General features: G+C 42.5%; 1 protein-coding gene across 5 annotated transcripts; it reads right to left on the reverse strand.

The window, feature by feature from the left end:
• Nucleotides 1–2,503: 2,503 nt before the first annotated feature.
• LOC124275620 (vitelline envelope sperm lysin receptor-like) lies at nucleotides 2,504–11,666 on the reverse strand. 5 transcript variants are annotated; one of them, XM_046711229.1, is made up of 10 exons: nucleotides 11,519–11,666; nucleotides 11,219–11,256; nucleotides 11,072–11,114; nucleotides 10,453–10,637; nucleotides 9,848–9,993; nucleotides 8,500–8,642; nucleotides 7,789–7,876; nucleotides 3,897–4,050; nucleotides 3,510–3,552; nucleotides 2,504–2,777 (listed from the first exon to the last, which is right to left on the reverse strand). In XM_046711229.1, exons 1-10 carry the CDS (start codon nucleotides 11,649–11,651, stop codon nucleotides 2,521–2,523), a joined length of 1,230 nt encoding a protein of 409 aa, XP_046567185.1. In that variant the 5' UTR covers nucleotides 11,652–11,666; the 3' UTR covers nucleotides 2,504–2,520. The 5 variants fall into 5 exon arrangements, with proteins under 5 accessions (XP_046567185.1, XP_046567184.1, XP_046567183.1 ...); XM_046711228.1 differs by having other exon boundaries at nucleotides 2,504–2,780; XM_046711227.1 differs by having other exon boundaries at nucleotides 3,501–3,552.
• Nucleotides 11,667–19,173: the final 7,507 nt, after the last annotated feature.

A 19,173-nucleotide genomic window follows, 5' to 3' on the forward strand; every position in this document is an offset into this window, starting at 1 on the left:
GACATTGACCTCATTCTTAGATTCTAATCTCCAACAAACTGTTCCATTAATGTACGCTTATATCTTACATATGACATTGACAGTGATTAGTTAGTGGCAATAGACAGCACAGATACAGCTGAACCCCCGGTTTTGGTACTTCGGTTACTTTAGATAACTATTTTCTTGGACGTGGAATGAGTGAGTGAATATGGTTTTACGCAGCTTTTAGCAATATTCCAGCAACATCACGGCTGGGAACAACAAATGGGCATCACACATTGTACCCATGTGGCGAATTCAAACCCAAGTCTGTGGCGTGATGAGTTAACGCTTTAACCAAAAGGTTACGACGACACCCCTCTTTGTCGTAGAGTGAGTGAGTATGGTTTTACGCCGCTTTTAGCAATATTCCAGCAATATCACGGCGGGAAACAACAGAAATGGGCTTCACACATTGCACCCATGTGGGGAATCGAACCCGGGTCTTCAGCATGTCGAGCAAACGCTTAACCATTAGGCTACCCTTCCACCCCCTTTGTCGTAGAACAAATATAACCATTTCTGTGGTGCTTACACAGCAGTTATGGTTTCCAATGGTTTCCTTGTTTATCCGCTGGCTTCGTTCTGGGAAAACTATAAAACAAATGTATCCACTAAAACGACCGATTTTCTACAGCTGATCATGAACGGTAATAGCCTAAGTCTAAATACAAAATTAATCCGTCTGGGCCAAGAGCACCCCATTGCACGTTTAGGACACAACGACGTCGCACGACATCCACATGCATGTCGATTAAATGTAGACCCATTACAGCAAGAATTAAGGTGACATCACGGATCATCGCCATCTCATTACGGTAAATGGACTTTAGTGACATAGTGAAAACTCAATTTGTGTGTACACTGGTTTAGACATGTTGCATTCCTGAAAGTCAGGACCTTTATCTAAATAAATGTGACGTGCCTGTAATCTTCGTCCAAGTTTCAAATCACCGGCATATTTTATACTGTTTACTCAGGTAATGGTATTGTAACCATGTGTGACACAATAACTCATCAACCTTGCACTTCTATTAGGTTCTGTTGAAGAGAAAGAGCTAAACAATTGTCCAATAATGTCTCAACGTATAGTCCGTTTGGCTCAAATGCGGACCGATGAATTGCAATCTAACTCGAAAACTAATAAACATAAAATACTCAATGAAACGCTGATCATAATCAAAACATTATACCCACTCTGAGGTTTTTGCAGAATTTGTGTCCTAAAAATTAAAAAGTTGTTTAACAAACTATCATTAAGGTATTGACACAGTTCACTGTTTGTTACGAGGGAGGAGTGCAGAGAAAGGGACAGCCAGGTGTTCGAGAAGCACGTTCACAGACAAAGTTATTTATTTATTAACCTGTGCTGTGCTGTGCTGTGCTGTGCTGTGCTGTGCTGTGCCGTGCCGTGCCGTCTCCATCCGTTCTCGAACACCTGGACAAACGGACTATATTATTGGAGTATACAGCAGAGTGAGTGAGTAAATGTTGCTTTAGGCCGCATCAGCAATTTTGGAGCTATTTGCGGCAATTACAATCGTGTGCTGAAACGAGTGATTTACGGAGTTATGCCACAGTTTACGATGGACCCACCGCGCATCTTTCGGCGTAAATTTGCCGTGTCCGTGGATGGTCTGAATTGGTGAACGGCATCGAGGACCCGACCTCATCTTAAACATTTACGCTTATGCAAGACTTCACACTGAAGATATGACATCTTGTCGAATAGATAAACCAGTCTCGATCCTTTTGCAGAATAGTCTTCTGGACATTGCTCTCAGTGTCGCCTTTGAGTAGGAAGGAACTATTAATGACAATCCGATAGCCTGTTTGTATCACTTGTACAACCGGGATTCGAATCCCCGATCATACGTTACAGCCAAGATGATGGGAGTCAACTCTTGGCATCGACTTTCGGATGGTTTTAACATTTCATCAATAGGTCGATGGGGTAGAATTGAAACCCGACACATTAGACATCTACTGTAATGCACAATGGGCATGTGTCGTCCTTTGATGCACTAGTGTCATGCCCGACTTCCTGCCACAGTCACCCGTGTCAACGGCGTAAGTTACAGTCGCCAGCTCCGCTACATTCAAGCTTGACGATAAAGGGCTGTAAACGATCGAGTATGTACCAGGCAAACCAAAGTTTAATATGATACGAGTGAGTATGGTTGTACGCCGCTTTAAGTAATATTCCAGCAATATTCCAGCAATATCATGGCGGGGGACACCAGAAATGGGCTTCACATATTGTACCCATGTGGGGAATCTAACCCGGGTCTTCCGCGTGACGAGCGAACGCTTTCACCACAAGGCTACCCTACCGCCCCTAAGATATGAAGTCGGGTTACGAACGATGACAAGCATTGTGTCGCCATCCTTGATCACATTCATGGATTAGTTGCTAGAGGAACGGTTATTACAAGGAATTCACATGCAAAGTAAAGTTAACTGCTTTAATAAAGAGACAATCGACAACTTACATCGCATTTATTCAACAGGTGGTACTGATTTATGTCTTAATGGTGTTTTGTTTAGAGTAAGTACACATATGGTGATAGTTAGGATGACCGACAGCAACGCCAGAGACCCCAGAATTGAGAAAGCAACCAACAAATTGCCCCGACCATGGTCAACAAATCGCTCCATGACCACCCGACCCAGGGCTTGCTCTGGACGACTGACCGCGAATATCGGGATGCGTGAAACGATAGCAGAGGATGCCACAACGTCGCTCTGGTAATCTGCTACTGAAACAAACAATACGTTAGTAATAGATACTGGTTGGTATCTTGTTGGTATCTGGCTGCCAACGGTTAGGAAATCAGTTTTATCCTTCAAAATATAAATCGGTAAGGAAGGGCACACCGGTGACTAACGGCGTTGGTGAAGCGTTCGATAGATAATGCAAGATTCATCTTTATGAATGTCGTTGGTTGGTTGTTTAACGCCGTACTCGGCAGTATTCCAGCTATATGGCGGCGGTCTGTAAATAATCGAGTCTGGACCAGACAATCCAGTGATTAACATCAGCATCCACGCAATTGGGAACCTATGAAGTGTGCCAACAAGTCCGTGATCCTGACCACCTTATCTTGTTGGTGGCCTCGTGCGACAAGCATACACTGCTTAAGACCAATTCTAACCCGGATCTTCACGGGTCTTATGAATGGTCAGTGGACACTGAGCAGTTGTTAGTTAAGTTTTTGCAATATCAAGGCAAAATTGAACAAGCGATTAAGATCAATCTACTCCCTTACCGGTCTGGTGTAGGGGTAATTATTAGGTAAGCAGTTATTTCTCTTACAATGCAGTGGAAGTTATTTATAGGCATGTCATGCTTTGGTGTAGAATGTGGTGGCAACGTCTCCACACGCCATGTCCACCAACATCATACAACCAACACAGACTTACACCATGTGCCTACAAGGAAATCTTGGTGACGAGATAACCGACTGTAAGGAACTTACAATACTCACCAAAGAAAGTCCCTCTTCTCTTCCTACTGGTTGTACACGAACTCTGAGGGGACAAATCAATAATTATCAAGTGAACTTTAAATAGGATTTCAAGAGGAAACCAGAAGCTGAGATCTGTCACGACTTTGGTGAAAAGCGTGAAAATGGTTTCTTATGAGTTCGTTTCATAACCGTAGTTTCTTGAATATAAACAAGCCCAAGTTATGGCTTTTCAAGCCTTGAACAGGTCAGGATGGGTATTCAACACTTGAGGTTCGTATGGAGCACAGGCCTTCGGTGACCGTTTCATGTGTAACATTCCCCATGGTATGAAGGAAGATGGATTCAACAGAAACTTGTATTATTTTCACAAGCTATCAACGAGAACATTTGTCCTCAAATACTCACCCCGTCACAATTGCGAGCACAGATGGTAAAATTGCATTCAAATTTCATTTCTTCCTCTCCATCAATACTGAAAACTTCAAAGTAAGGGCTTCGGGTGACGAGGCCTGATGTCACAAATCCCCGGGTCTTGGGCAATACCTGTCCGTCCCCGCATCTGTTGGGTTAGAAATACATCACTGGTTATTCGACAACACAAACCTCACGATGATATTTCATTTCCAAACTTGTTACTAAGGACGGGTAATTTTCTTTCAGATACATTACAGCCTAACATCATCATACATTACAGCCTAACATCATCATACATTACAGCCTAACATCATCATACATTACAGCCTAACATCATCATACATTGTTACCAAAGGTTACAGAAACAAACAAGCCTATGTTCATGTTGGAGAAACGTATTGGGAAAACAACTAAGATTTTGTTGAAATTAGCCCAAATGATTCATGGTCTCGTTTTGTTGAAACCCTCCTTACGTTATCCAAGAACAAATTTGAAATATTTGTAAACCCCGACATTTGGATTGCATTCATCGTGTTAACCGGCTCTTGGAAAGCCAGGAAAAATAAATGCAAGTAGACGGTGTGGCCTTATAGAAATGAAATGTCTTCCACTTAATTACCTTTTCGACCATATATAAGTAACGAACAAGTCATTCATTAAGTTAGCAAATTACTCGTAGACAAGGACAGGGCGTTTTGGAAATGCTCCACATCTCAAGGGCAGTTTGGCGCTTTAGCTACCAGGAATGTTGCCCGAGAAATGAAAATTCACAACGCCTGTTTAGAGATGAATTTGTAAACGCCAGTGAAATATGTAGCAGAGCGCGCCAGGCATGTTAGTATGATGTAGCAATCCACCTTTCACTGCACAACGCGCATGGAACAGCGCAGATGCAATGTTTGTCAGATTGGCTATGACATTTTCAACAACTGCCGTGACTTTCACAGCAAATAAGATGTATGCTGTGCGTCCCTTGGTAACATACTGACATAACGAGCAAGTTAGAGATCAAAGGCTCACTCAAACAATATTTCGTGATCATGACGGCATTGCCAGTACAAGGGCAGGGACACCGAGACAATCATTCAGGACACCGACAGAATCATTCAGGACACCGACACAATCATTCAGGACACGAGGCTCATGCCATGGGATGGGTCCACTCACAGGCAAACTGTACCGCAAATAGGGTTGCGCAAGAAAGAGAAAATGACCAGTCTTCCTATATGTGAGCGAAGGGCTCGAGGTCGTTGTTTTGTTGTTTAATGCCACACTCGGCAATATTCCAGCTATATGACGGCGGACTGAAAAATAATCGAGTCTGGACCAGAAAATCCAGTGAACAAATGCATGGGCATCGATCTACGCAACTGTGATAAGATGACATGTATTAACCATCCGATCCCGTTAGTCGCCTCTTACGACAAACATGGGTTGGTGTAGACACGATCATCACGGGCACTATTCTGAGAATTTCGCCAATTCTAACCCGGATTTTCACGGGTGTCTTGTATGGTCGATCAAGTTTCTCATCTCCACGCTGAGCTTAAGAGACCAGGCTGCACAAATAACTTTCAAATAGTTTTTAAAACATATCGCCTTGGTTAAGAATTCAATCTATCGATCTTGGGTTCTGTACTATGTATAACTAAGGTTCACAGTCTTGGTCTGGAATGTTAATTGTTTTACTGTTTACAGATGTACCTGCTCGAAACTCACGGTGCTGTGCTTGTAGTGAGGTGAGGTGAAATTGGGTTTAACGTCGTGCTTGAGAATATTTCGCTCATATGACGACGTGCATGCGTGTGTTTGTGTGTGTGGCTGCTTGTACTAGCCAAGACTTAAGCTGGTTTTATAGTGCTGGCCCACTGAGATACCATGCCGCAGTGAAGCATGAATACCCCACTCAGACACATTATACTGACTCCTCGCCGTCCAGTCCTTGTTGTACCCATTAATGCCGAGCGCCAGGCAGGGACCAACAAGTACCATATTTTAACGTCTTTTGGTATGACGCGGCCGGGGATCGAACCCGCGACCTTCCGCTCTCCGGGCGGACGCTCTAACCACTACACCACGGAGGCGGTCGTGCTTGTAGAGGCTGTTCTGTCATGTTAGGTTAAATCGGACAAGTAAGGTTACATGGACATTTGTATAACACCGCACTCACAGCCATTAGACGACGGTTTCTAAATAATAGAGTCTGGACCATCCCGTGAGTAGCATGTACATCAATCCGAGTAATCGGGATACGATGACAAGTGTCAACGAGCCTGACCACCCGATCAGTTAGTCGCCTGTTAAAAGCATGGGTTGCTGAAGACCAATTCGAACCCGGATCTTCACGGGTTAGCACATTTTCTTCCATTTACAAACACCTTTCCCATAAATATACACCTTTGTTTTTATGAAGCTTGAAAAACGTGAATTATATTTTTAGATGGAGGATATTAGATGATAGATAAAACCCTCAATCTTGTGCGTCAAGGTTAAATTAAGATCGGTTATGACTTTAAATCCAAAACGCAGATGACCTAAAGTCCGGGAACCCTAGGTTATCCGTTACTCGTTGCTCATTGTACAACGCTTGCAACTGCTTTCTGGTCAGCATACAGCCCGACACCTACACACGCGTACATACATTAGTGTATTGGGAAATAAGGCGTATGTGTATGTGCGGCTGCTTGAGCTAGCCCAGACTGAAGCTGGTTTTATAGTGCTAGACCGAGATACCATACCGCAGTGAAGCATGAATACCCCACTCAGACACATTATACTGACTCTTAGCCGACCAGTCCTTGTTGTACCCATTAATGCCGAGCGCCAGGCAGGGACCAACAAGTACCATATTTTAACGTCTTTTGGTATGACGCGATCGAGGATCGAACCCGCGATCTTCCGCTCTCCTGGCGGACGCTCTAACCACTACACCACGGAGGTGGGCCATGTCAGTGGCACACAAGCACACTACACCACGGAGGCGGTCGGGGAAATAAGGAAATACAGTTGTGCGGCAACATTTTATGGACGTTTCAATACAGTTCCGATCAATGAAGAACAAGCAACTTTACCCCTTGGTGGATCCGTTGTCCTTTTACGCCACCACAATTATGTGAGTGAGCGAGGTTTTACGCCGCTTTTAGCAATATTCCAGCAATATCATGGCACCAGAAATGGGCTGCACGCATTGCACCATGTGGGAAATCTAAACCGGGTCTTCAGCGTGACGAGCGAACGCTTTAACCACTTGACTACCCCATCGCGCCTGGCACAATAACAAATGGTCCAGCTATAGGTGTAGTGTCAGACTAACACGTTCTTGAAAGCACGAGCACATCCAAGATGCAACCCAGCCAATCGGTCCCGTTGCATAAAGAGTCGACAGTGGTCGAAGGGGCTAAGGTTGACATGCAACCAGCCAAATACTCGATTTGAAATGGGCCCTTGGGGTGCTGGGAATGTTCTTGACAAAGAGTTCAAGAATTTAAGGAGAAATCAGTTGTCGGTTTCGATGGGTACCCGGTGGGACGAACGCGGTGTGCAACAAATTGTAGGAACCGGTTTACAAGTACTGACTGACTGACGAAATGATAGTATGCCCAGACGCATGTCCTCAAGCCATCCGGAGTTAGCGCCCTTCAATTACAATCTATTTTGCTCAACGTATGCAAAACTGCATTGGTTGGGTGTTATGTACCTTGGTATGAACATATAATAGATTTCGAAGTGGTAGTGGTAGATATTTTCATGTCGATTTTACGAACTTGGTTCTTTTTCCGTAAGCGAAATATATACTTGGTGGTAAACGCTTTAATAACCACCCGGCTACCATGCCAGCCCCATCAAAAACGAATGTTAATGCAAGGTTAGACATTCAACATACCCAGCTCTCAGGATGGTGTATTTCTTACTGGTGGCGAGGGAGACGGCATCACAGGAGACCGGTTTGATGCCAAGTTCGTGTTCAGCACCTGAATGAAACCATGGCAAATTACCGAGTTGAACTGGAGACAACTGCAATCTAGTCACACCACCGGGTGTCGTGACCTGGGTTCACATACAGGATTGTTCACATGTCGATGGATGCTCACAGACCAAGTCTCATAACCGGAACAAACCCATCACGATAACAACCTTCGGAAGGATCTCATGTGCTTAAATGCTGTTGTGCAATTCTGTCCATTTGGGTCGGATATAGGGAAAAGATGGGCGATGTAGGAGATGGGCGAGGAGGTGATGGGCGAGGGATGTCGAAGGGGCAGGTTGATGGGCGAGGGCGGACGATGGGGCAGGTAGATGGGCGAGGGCGGACGATGGGGCAGGTAGAAGGGCGAGGGCGGGCGAGGGCGGACGATGGGGCAGGTAGATGGGCGAGGGAGGTCGAAGGGGAGGTAGACGGGCGAGAGAGTTTATTAAGGTTTTGTTGGTCAGGACATTCAAACTACACAATTTTTCAGCAAAATCACGAGCCATACAAATTCAAGTATGTTGCACATTTTCATGACATCCATGGTTTTCTGGAGGAAATGTATTCAGCTGGCATTCCCTCAAAATAATCACATTAAGGTCAAAGGGCTTGTCACTGCATACGTACCATTACTTGTTGCCGTCAGCAGCACCATACTCTTCAGGTGTACATTCTGTCCACTCAAGTCAGTTCCCGTTACGTCAGTCATGTGCAAGGTAATCTTTGATTTATTTCTTTTTACGGGGTGAATTTCCTCTTGTGCGGTCAACCTAAGACGATCTATATACACGTGATAATGCATAAACATTGATTATTGAGTCACGTCGGCAACACTGTAGCTGTATCATTGGGACCTATTGGATCTGTAGTCTAAAGAAAACAAGCTGAGATCAGTATCCTGGAAGCACGCATCATACACTCAGCCAGGTCATCGAGTCTGATGTCTCGAGACTTTTACTGAGCAAGGACAGTTCTAAGTAGGTCAAATATGGGCGTTACAATCACCTAGATGCCACAATCTTTTGGCCCTTAATCACCTTACTCGACACCTTAGTACAAACAGTAGGTTCTCGGGACATGTGCCCTGAAAACCCTAGCTATGCAAGTGCAGTGAGTGGGTTTAGTTTTACGCCGTACTCGGCAATATTCCAGCTATATGGCGGCGGTCTGTAAATAATCCAGTCTGGACCAGTCAATCCAGTGATCAACAGCATGAGCATCGATCTACGCAATTGTGATACGATGACATGTGTCAACCAAATCAGCGATCCTGACCACCCGACCCCGATAGTCGCATTTTACGACAAGCATGGGTTACTGAATATCAATTCTAACCAGGATGATACGGGTCCAATTTGGTTTATCATCCAAAACTGTGTTCCACAGGAGATACCGCTTGTGTGAGATCAAACGATATCTCCTAGGATATATCGTTTTGACAGTAGATTTTGTACAATGCCCTGACAATGCTATGACGTCATGTACTTGATGACGTCACAATGCTATGACATCGCTGCACTGCAAGTGTAATGGCAGTACCATGTTCAGAAATGTACATTTTTCATTGAAAATTAATGAAGAGTGATTTTGAATGATAAATAGAATCTCACCCTCGTGTCTTCTGATATCAAATATATCAACACTATTTCTTAACGTTTCGGTCTTGGTCAGATACTCTCATTTAGACAAGTGATGTGAGAATGGACTATTTTTCACCAAGTTCTTCATAAAATATTGCCTTTAGATTGTGTATTACCTGTGACAATCGTCATGTCATTGAGGATGGGAATACGGCGGCGTGTACATTATCAAGCCAGGATTATATACTGCAGGTATTATAAGCAAACGTCGGGGCTCGATGAAACGCAATCAGTCAAGTTATCAAGTATGAGTTCCCTGTGAATTTGGTCGCCTTTGACAAACAGGTAACCAGGTACCTATATTATAAAGGAAACAGGGGTTGAGCTGAACGTACCCATCGTTGGAGATCTGGTTGGAGTTACTGTCGTTGCTGTTAGGACAGGTCACTGTGTACTTCTCCCCCTTTCTGTGGATTGTCTCACTCGACGTCCCAAAGGACACGAACACAGTCACCTCGAACTTTTCGCTGCCTGGCTTTTTCTGCAATGGAGAAACAGCGATGAGGGTTTGAAGTGATGCCTCGAAAGTGATTCTGGTCCTGACAAACGACCGTGCTACCGAACCGACAAACGAGTATATCAAGTATTGGAGGCGCAATAAGGTCCTTAGTTTGGTTACTACGGACACTTTAAGTCCAATTTTCACAGCAAATTGGAACTCTTGAGTAGTCTATTATTTTCAAGTGTTCTAATTTTGCCATCACTCCTTTGTGTGAACAGAGGATATTTCTAAAATATTCTACATATTTACGGCGTTACACGATCGCAATCTGTTGGAGGTAATATACGTGGTCAGAATATTTTAAATGTTAGCAGATTAGGTTTCAGGAAATGTAAGATCAGTAAATATTTCTTTCAATGCAGATAGAATAAATGGGACTGTGGTGTTGGAATATAGTCTAAAGCTCTATTAGAAAAGGCAACCGAACGAAACACCCACTTTAAATATGCACTTGTCTTGGCTAGGTGATCCTGGGTAGACCAAATTCAGGCTGTAGTGGACTGGGTCTCTACGTTCGAAGCTGAACCCTCCGTTGTGACACACTGCCTTAGCAGCGATGTCAAAGTCGGCGAGAATGGCGATGGAGGCTTCGCTGCTACTGTCACTACCACAGTTGGGTTGCACTGTTTAAATTTTGAGATAAACAAATAATTATAAAATAATCACATTTATCAAATAAAAAGGAGATTGCATGTATACAGTGATATGAAACAATCATGAAGTCATTCCCGGGTTGGAAGAAATGGTTTTAGTGAGAAATTATTCTTCATTTTCTGTCTAACGATTGTTTATGTCCGTTCTCTGAATTAACAAAGTATGAAGACATTATGATTACCCTATGTTTGTAATTATGTATCCTCTGTATCATGAACCTATGTACTCAACACTAGGACTAAAATAGATTGTTCCACCATAAGGGCAAGGCTCGGTTATTTGCATCAGTAAAGTATGTGCAGCTTATTTCTGGCTTGTCCGCCGTGCTATTACTGGAATATTACTGAACAGGGAGAAAACAACTCAGATGTAGTCCTAACTCAAACGCTAAAATGCTGATTACCTGTTAAGATGTACCCGGTGGGAAGTTCCGCAACAATCGAAGCCTGAAAAATAGCACGAACCCGGAATATCGAATCTGCTACAAAAAGTGCACCATTAAAAGAGCTTTAGAAATTTATTAGATAAATTCATATCTTTTTCAACTCACCACCAAACCAGCAAAGACGAGAGCCGAAACCGCCATACCTACAAGATAATCCATAATTCATAATATAACGTGAATCCACTGTATCCAGGGTCACGCGGCCATAGTTCGGTGTTGCAAACGTACAACTGTGTATTCAAAGCTAATTTATCAATACTATATGTCATAGTGTACGTAAAAACGAAGTATTAATACTAGTACATACACGATACTGCATCCATATTCTTTTAACAAAGTCTTAGTGACATTAATTTCCTTTCAAACACAATATAAAACTTCGTCCGCTCCCCGAAAGCACCCTACCTGAGCTCTGTTTGGATGCGAATGTTTCACCTGCGGAAGCGATGGGGAATTTGTACTTGCGCAAGGTGCATGATCTGCACGTGGAATTTGAGATAGTTACATGACGATGGGTCGGGTCGGGTCGTATCCTCATCTGTCAGACCGCCAGGCCAAGAGTTGGTGTTGTGTTTGTCTAGCTATATGGCGGCGGCTGTAAACAATCGAGTCTGGACCAAACAATCCAAGTCCGCCACATTTACAGTTTCGCGGTGGATGAACACCTGTATGGGGCCGGTCACGGCACTTTGCGAGATCTTAGTACTTCCGGTGACAAACAACGTTTCATACCTTTTCGAATGGTCTCATAGTTGTCAGTTGATAGTAAGGAACCGATAATCTTTGCATGAATAAAACATTTCCGATTTCACCATCCCCAAGAATGATTGTGCACTTGGTCCGGTCTAGTAAAGTCATATTTTGGCAGTCGCGCAATTTGGAACCAGAACTGGTTCTTGAATATACGCTTGTCACCGGAAATCTCGTACCGGAAGTAAGCTGGGTCCCGTCTCGCATATCGCAAGATGGCGCGTGCAAGGGGAGCCGGGAACCAGCTTACGGCCGGAAGTAGTGCCTCGCGAGACTTACATGCCCTATTCACATAAGCCATACGCAGTGTCATAAAAATACTCTGTGTCGTAGGATCTAATTATTTGGTGAAAAAGGATGCGACCACTTACTGAAGCCTTTCGAATTGTTAACGCAGAATATTGGTCTAATGATGAATTTTAAACCCAAAAAAACCAAACAATGCAGGAATTTATTTGTCTTTACACATTGAAATAGAAGCGACAAAACCCTTTCAACATGCATAAGAAGTCTCTGCTAAAGAATTCTTTGTACCCTTTCTTTCAACTGTGAAAGATATGGACATGTATTGGGACGTTGATGCAAGTTTTGAATTATTTGTGTTTTTCAGTTGATATGAATGATTGGTAGGTTCGTTGGTTGTTTAACGCCGCACCCAGAAATATTTGATATGGCGGCGGTCTGTAAATAATCGAGTCTGGACCAGACAATCCAGTGATGAGCATCATGAGCATCGATATACGCAATTGGGATACGATGACATGTGGGTCAACCAAGTCAGCGATCCTGACCACCCGATCCCCTTAGCCACCGCTCACGACAAATGTGGGTTACTGAAGACCAATTCTAACCCGGATCTGCACGGGTCTTAGATCAATGAAGGCGAGTATATATATAAATAGTCATAATAACACTTTAGCTTTAAAAAGAGCATAATAACAAGACAGAATAAAGAGATCTGTTTTGACCATATAAAAATTACTTTTACTTACTTCCTGATTGCCGAGGATCTCTGTCCTTTCTTTCGGCGATCAGCTGCTCGTCAGTGCCAGACTCGTATTGGCGTGTGGCTGTCGTTGCACGAAGAGAATGATTTGTAAAAAAAATCCTATAAATCCAGCCCCTACACAGAGCCTCCTCACAACTCCGGACAAGATATGCCTCTCAGCTGCAGTACCACGTGTCAGGCTTTGGATATTTCAAGGCACGCACGTAAAATGCGTCGCATTCGTCTGTCCAATAAATCAGTTAAACTTTTAACAATAAAGACAGAATCTTGGTTTCGAAATTATTAAGAAATATAGGAAGCAAGTAGACTAGCAGTTCTTATTCTAAAATAACAACCAAACGTCTATTACATTTATCAAACCCTTTCTCGTGTGACAAAGAATAGTCTTTTGGTTGTTGTTTTTTGTTGTTGCTGTAAGGATGATCAGCAGACCATATCGATTATGATTAGGGCTAACAGAAAATTGGAATATTGTAAATAGAAGCGACAAAACCGTTTCCACATCCATAAGAAATTTCTGCTGAAAGCAGAGTCGATTGTATAATTCTGACTATATCACGAGTATTATTATAGGATAGTTATATAGTGCACATATCCAAGCAACTAGTGCTTGCTCAAGGCGCTGATATTTTTTCCCTCGATCATTGGATGTCAATCTCAATGGCACATCGTATTATCAATCTCAACTCCCTGGGGAGTATACAACTCTTTCAGCCACTAGGCGCACCGGGTTATTGTGGCTTTCTCTTCCTAACGAGGTATCCATTCACAGCTGGGTCGACTGGGACACATAGTCACAGTATTTTGTCCAAGAAGACTGCACGTTGCTGTACCCGCAACTAGGTGTTTGCACGTATTCATGTGGTCATATACCAACGGATTCGGATTCGTACCAACTGTACGATGTTGTTTGTAAACAAATCGAGTCTGGACCAGACAATCCAGTGTTTGTCACCATGCGATACGATGACAGAGCATGAGTTTATGGATCACTGTGAAATAGTGCTGATACCAGGTGTTCGCCAAAACACAATTTATATAAAAATAGACATTATTACAAATTTCGTCTGATCCAAAACATAGTAATCGGCATTAGAAATAACTGATCCATTTCCACTTGAACAGTGAGTGATCCTGGTTTGACGCCGCTTTGAGCAATATTCATGTTACATTACGGCGTGTCAGCTAAATGCGGAAGGAAACTTCTAAATAATGAAAGTCCCGGACGTTTACCACTTCCTATCATGCTCAAGGGACGCAACTCTGCACAGCGAATCATGGCGTCTTAGACCACTGGGCCACCCATGCACCCACGATGTTCATAATCATGCAAGTGTTAGAAGCTGAACATGACCTTTTAGCAATTATATTTGGAAGTTATGCTAAGAAATTGATTGGTGTACGTATTATCAATATAGTACTGTTTATATTACTGCAAGTAAACAACTACTAACACCATTTTCATGTTGTAGGGAGGTTATTTACATATAATAACAAATTACATTATTACATTCTATTCGAATAGTTAGTTTTTATGAATAATTACAATAAATGAGCACCAACCTTAAAGACATGTACTTCACCGAAATCCTGACAGGACATCGTTAGGGATTACATTCTTGTATTTAAGTCTCCCGTTGTTCGTTTTTGTCACCCCCTCAGAATATCTCAAATGCTTTTGACCATTCTTCATCACAATGCTAAAATTAACCCTTTCCCCAGTTTTCAACGAACGATGTTCATCCCTATCCCGAAGCAAACACCATTAAAGTTAAACGTTGTGTCCAACAGTTGTTATGGCGTTTCATCACCCAGTATTCCCCAGCTTCTGCTTTGGTAAATCCTCTTGTTCACGCGTGATCACGACAGCTTTTCGCTTATGGATACAGAGTTCGAAATTAACGTCGGTCCTTGGGCCAAAGCCGACTGGAAAACACTCGGACCCACAGATTTTGTTTTCTGCAGGTCCTTATGGCCGACAGATTTTTCATCCCGCATAACAAAGGGTATTATTTCCATATTAAGACATAGGACCTACACATTCTGATCAGGATCCACGGCATTTTATGGTTCGGGGTCCGTATGGCCTGCAGTTGTCAGGGTTAAGAGCAAACACTGTATGAATACCAATTCCACTCTGGGCCAAAGACCACATTTTCGTATCTAACATTTCAAAATCATTCAACATTCAAAAGTTTATATCCCAACCGTTTCCCCGGAGGAAATATTGAATTTCTACGGTATTCGACCCTTTGATGGTTCTTCGCTTCTGCCACACACAATACCAACTGTTCACATAATTCCTTACCACTGAACTTCAGAAAAGTCTGTCCAAAACACATCTATGCCCTTTCCTTCCTTGTACCATGAATCAAAAATACGAGCTGCCCACTGACTCTTCTTCTCAGTATTTACATTTTTGGAAATATTTTGTAAATCCATTAATTCCTCGTCGGTCAAAGATTTTCCAAAACGTGAAGCACTTGTACGGTTAGAACATTCGTTTTCAATTTGTTGTGAAGCACGCACTCTTCATCAGGGGAATCATCGCCTGCTCATATTCAATAACAAAGTCCGGTTTGCATAGTCTGAATCTATCAGTTCTGTATATCAGTATGTCTGTCAAATCAAATAATATATCAGCATCTCGAGAGCATTTGGTCTGGGTAAGAAATATTTCATCATCGCTGGACATACTCACCGAGCGTGTTTTCTAAATGTGACTGTTGCATGCATACCGCCGCCTTATAAAGGTCTATATAGTATGTAGTCAAAATATATGAAATACATCACAGTCCCTCGTGTCTGTGCGAGGATTAAAGATTTGGAATTTTTTTTTAAAAATTGAGATGACCCCCGACTCGAAATGCTTCACAGTACAATACACTATGAAATCATGAGGTATAGTACTGCACTGAAGCATTTCGAGTCGGGGGTCATCTCAATTTCTTTATATTTTTTTCAAAATCTTCGCAAAGACACGAGGGCTTGTGACATACATGTGCTTCCAACGATTGTTGCACCAAATTTAAGATGCCAATACCCAACAACCTGAATAACGGAGTCTTGAATTAGGGTTAAGTAGAAGAGACTCCGAAAACATGTCAATAGTTGTGCACGAAAAATAGTCCGAGGCGCGGTGGAAGAACCCAAGTATTCACTTAAGCCATACGCAATGTCATATAAATACTGAATAACTATTAAATGCCTTTCGTGTAGACCACGGTGGATGTCACTTGTACACATTGTATACTGTTGAGTGTGTATTTGAAAGTGACGTGATTGCCTCAGTCCGGGCACTTGAAGCGGCAATAAAATATCATTGAATGTGAATGTGAAGAGTTTTTGTCATGGATGAGTGAGTATGGTTTATGCCGTTTTTACTAATAAATCCATTAATTCCTCGTCGGTCAAAGATTTTCCAAAACGTGAAGCACTTGTACGGTTAGAACATTCGTTTTCAATTTGTTGTGAAGCACGCACTCTTCATCAGGGGAATCATCGCCTGCTCATATTCAATAACAAAGTCCGGTTTGCATAGTCTGAATCTATCAGTTCTGTATATCAGTATGTCTGTCAAATCAAATAATATATCAGTGTATCATTTGCTTGATAACGGTGTCAGGATCTACACCAAAACGTCGCAACTACTACTGCAACAAAGAAGTTGTCTATCATAAAAGTGCTCCACTTTATTGTTGTGTATATTGCTTTTATAACATTACTCTCGATGAGATGGACGTTGTGACCTAGCGACGGCGAATGTCTGAGGTGGATTCTGAATATCTAAGTCAGTGGGTCACCCGAAGATCCAAGACACTGCCACAACCCAGATCATACAGATATATCTGTCCGGAAAAAATATAGGTTGCGACCTATTATTTGGCCCCTTCGATGGCTGTTCGACCCAACCACAGTATAATAACACGTGTACTGATTTGTGAGTCACGTAATGTGTACATAGACAGTCACTGTTAACATGATGCGCCAGCAAGTCAAGATATGGGACGTCAGACTGCTACCTGCCTTCAACTCCATTGTCGACTTCATGGCAACGAAACGATGTAATCAACACTCGTGCCTGGTGAACACAGGCCTTCTGTACATGGTATTTTTATCAGCGTTATATATATGCTTGTTTGGGTGCTAAAGTTCAAGTAGTAAATTCTCATAAATGCTTTGGACTTCGTTCACGAGGTAATGTTTAGTGGCCCCAACAAAAAAGTGAAATAAAGTTTAAAGCAAGTAATAACTTAACAATCAAGTCCAAATAGAAGTAGTTCTTACAACGTGCCAATATGCGCATACTCTGATAGCATGTAAAAAATACAATAGTCAAAGAATTACTTTCAGAACAACCTATCTCATTTTTTATTGGTATTTTGGTACGCCCAAAGAAATTGTTTTTTGAAGTTAGCACATAAATAGATATTAGGACCTCTAAGGTGTACATTTGTTTTGAATCCATTCTTCATTATGTTTTATACTTTGCTTTTTAACGCTGCAATCAGTAATTTTCCAGCTATTTCACGGCCGGTCTCTAAATAATTCTGGACCAGAATATCCAGTGATTGACAAAGTGAGCGTCGATTTTAGCAATTGAGATATAAGATCATATGTGTCAGCGTGCCTGACGACCGATCCCAAAAGTCTCTTATGACAAACACGGGTTGTTGAAGATAAATTCGTGCATGTGTCTTCGCGGGCAATTACGCTTGTAAGAGGTATCTGTTCATGGAACAGAAACCATCCGAAAGCGAGGGATTGACCCATGTGACCCATATATCCTTTATGTCTCGTATCAGGAGCCTGTATTTATCCCGTCAGTTGGAGTACGTTCACATAGGCCGGACAGAATAACTTGCTAGATATCATATTATATACTGTTAAGTGTAAGTTGCCTTAACCAGTGAATGGGTTTGATGGTCTGAAGTTCTAAGGTATTTCTTTCTCCACCCATTCAGTTGAAGTGAGGATTGAATCAGGTACATGACTAGTATCTGTTAACTGGATCTCTTCCATCTGATGTCATTGTATAGAATACGAGGGCTGTCCCAGAAGCTTCCCAGACACAGCCAAACTGCTAGTGTATATAGAACAGTACTAAAGCATGAATTGCACAAACTGGAACTGCCTATATATTCCTGTCAAGCTTCACTACCCTCCCATTTGCTCTAAAACGCTGCTCAAAATGGACAAAACAGAATGTGGAGCTGTGATTAAATATCTTCATTTAAAAAGATTTACTCCCAAGCAAATTCTCGAAGACATGACACAAACATTGGGAGATACTTCACCTTCATTTAGTACAGTAAAACAGTGGCGTGCTGATTTCACAAGGGTTAGGCAAAGCGCTGAAGACGAACCACGTTCTGGTCGCCCCTGTGAAGTCACCACCAAAGATAAAGTCAATTCTGTTCTTGACACAATAATGCAGGATCGGCGTATGCCTATTAGACAATTAGCTACTGCACATGGCATTAGTAAAACGTCAATAGAGCGAATTATTCATCAACATTTGCACATGAGTAAGGTGTTAGCTCGTTGGGTACCCGGAATGCTATCAGAGGAACATAAACGGAAAAGAGTCATGGTTTATCAACTTTCTGGTGACTATCGGGCAGATCTGGTAACGCAGGATGAAACCTGGGTTCATCATTTTCATCCTTAGACAAAAAGTCAAAGTATGCTGTGGTTGTATTCTTCGTCATTCACAACCTGTTTCGCCAATTTCATTTTAGCGTTTTTCGTGTGCACGTGAACATGGTCAGGGTAAAATTCGAAATTTACTGTGAAGCGTGTCAGTGTGTTGCTGTACATTTCAGTGATAAACAAACAGGCTGAAAGTTGTTCTGATATTATTCTGTTATCCAGAACGTTTATAATTCCCAAATTCTAAAATGTCACTCACAGGAAAAGTTTTCAGGAAAAGTGCAGCTTCTTGTCTATAATACAGCCAGGATCAGTTAAGCTGGTGATTTTATGAGCAAAGATCAGGGTTCGCGGTGAATATTCCCGTGTTTATGACAATCTTCATAGGCGGATCCAGAGGAGGGTGCAGGGGGTGCGCAAACCCCAACCCACCCCCACCCTCCTTTTGTCTTGAAAGTTTATTGAATATTTATTAAAAGTCCATTAAAAACTCTCATGAAAACGGGGCGGTGGGGTAGCCTAATGGTTAAAGCGTTGGCTCGTCACGCCAAAGACCCGGGTTCGAATCCCCACATGGGTACAATGTGTGAAGCCCATTTCTGGTGTCCCCCGCCGTGATGTTGCTGGAATATTGCTAAAAGCGGCGTAA

This window comes from Haliotis rubra, unplaced genomic scaffold (assembly GCF_003918875.1).
Source record: "Haliotis rubra isolate DU_JTF1 unplaced genomic scaffold, ASM391887v1 Scf20, whole genome shotgun sequence".
Lineage (NCBI taxonomy): Eukaryota > Metazoa > Mollusca > Gastropoda > Lepetellida > Haliotidae > Haliotis > Haliotis rubra.

Coding starts and splice junctions, on each gene's coding strand:
- LOC124275620 (XM_046711226.1), bottom strand. CDS start 11,651: ATGAGGATACGACCCGACCCGACCCATCGTCATGTAACTATCTCAAAT. Junction 11,115..11,218: donor TCGTCTTTGCTGGTTTGGTG/GTGAGTTGAAAA, acceptor GCTATTTTTCAG/GCTTCGATTGTTGCGGAACT. Junction 4,051..7,788: donor TACACCATCCTGAGAGCTGG/GTATGTTGAATG, acceptor CTAACCCAACAG/ATGCGGGGACGGACAGGTAT.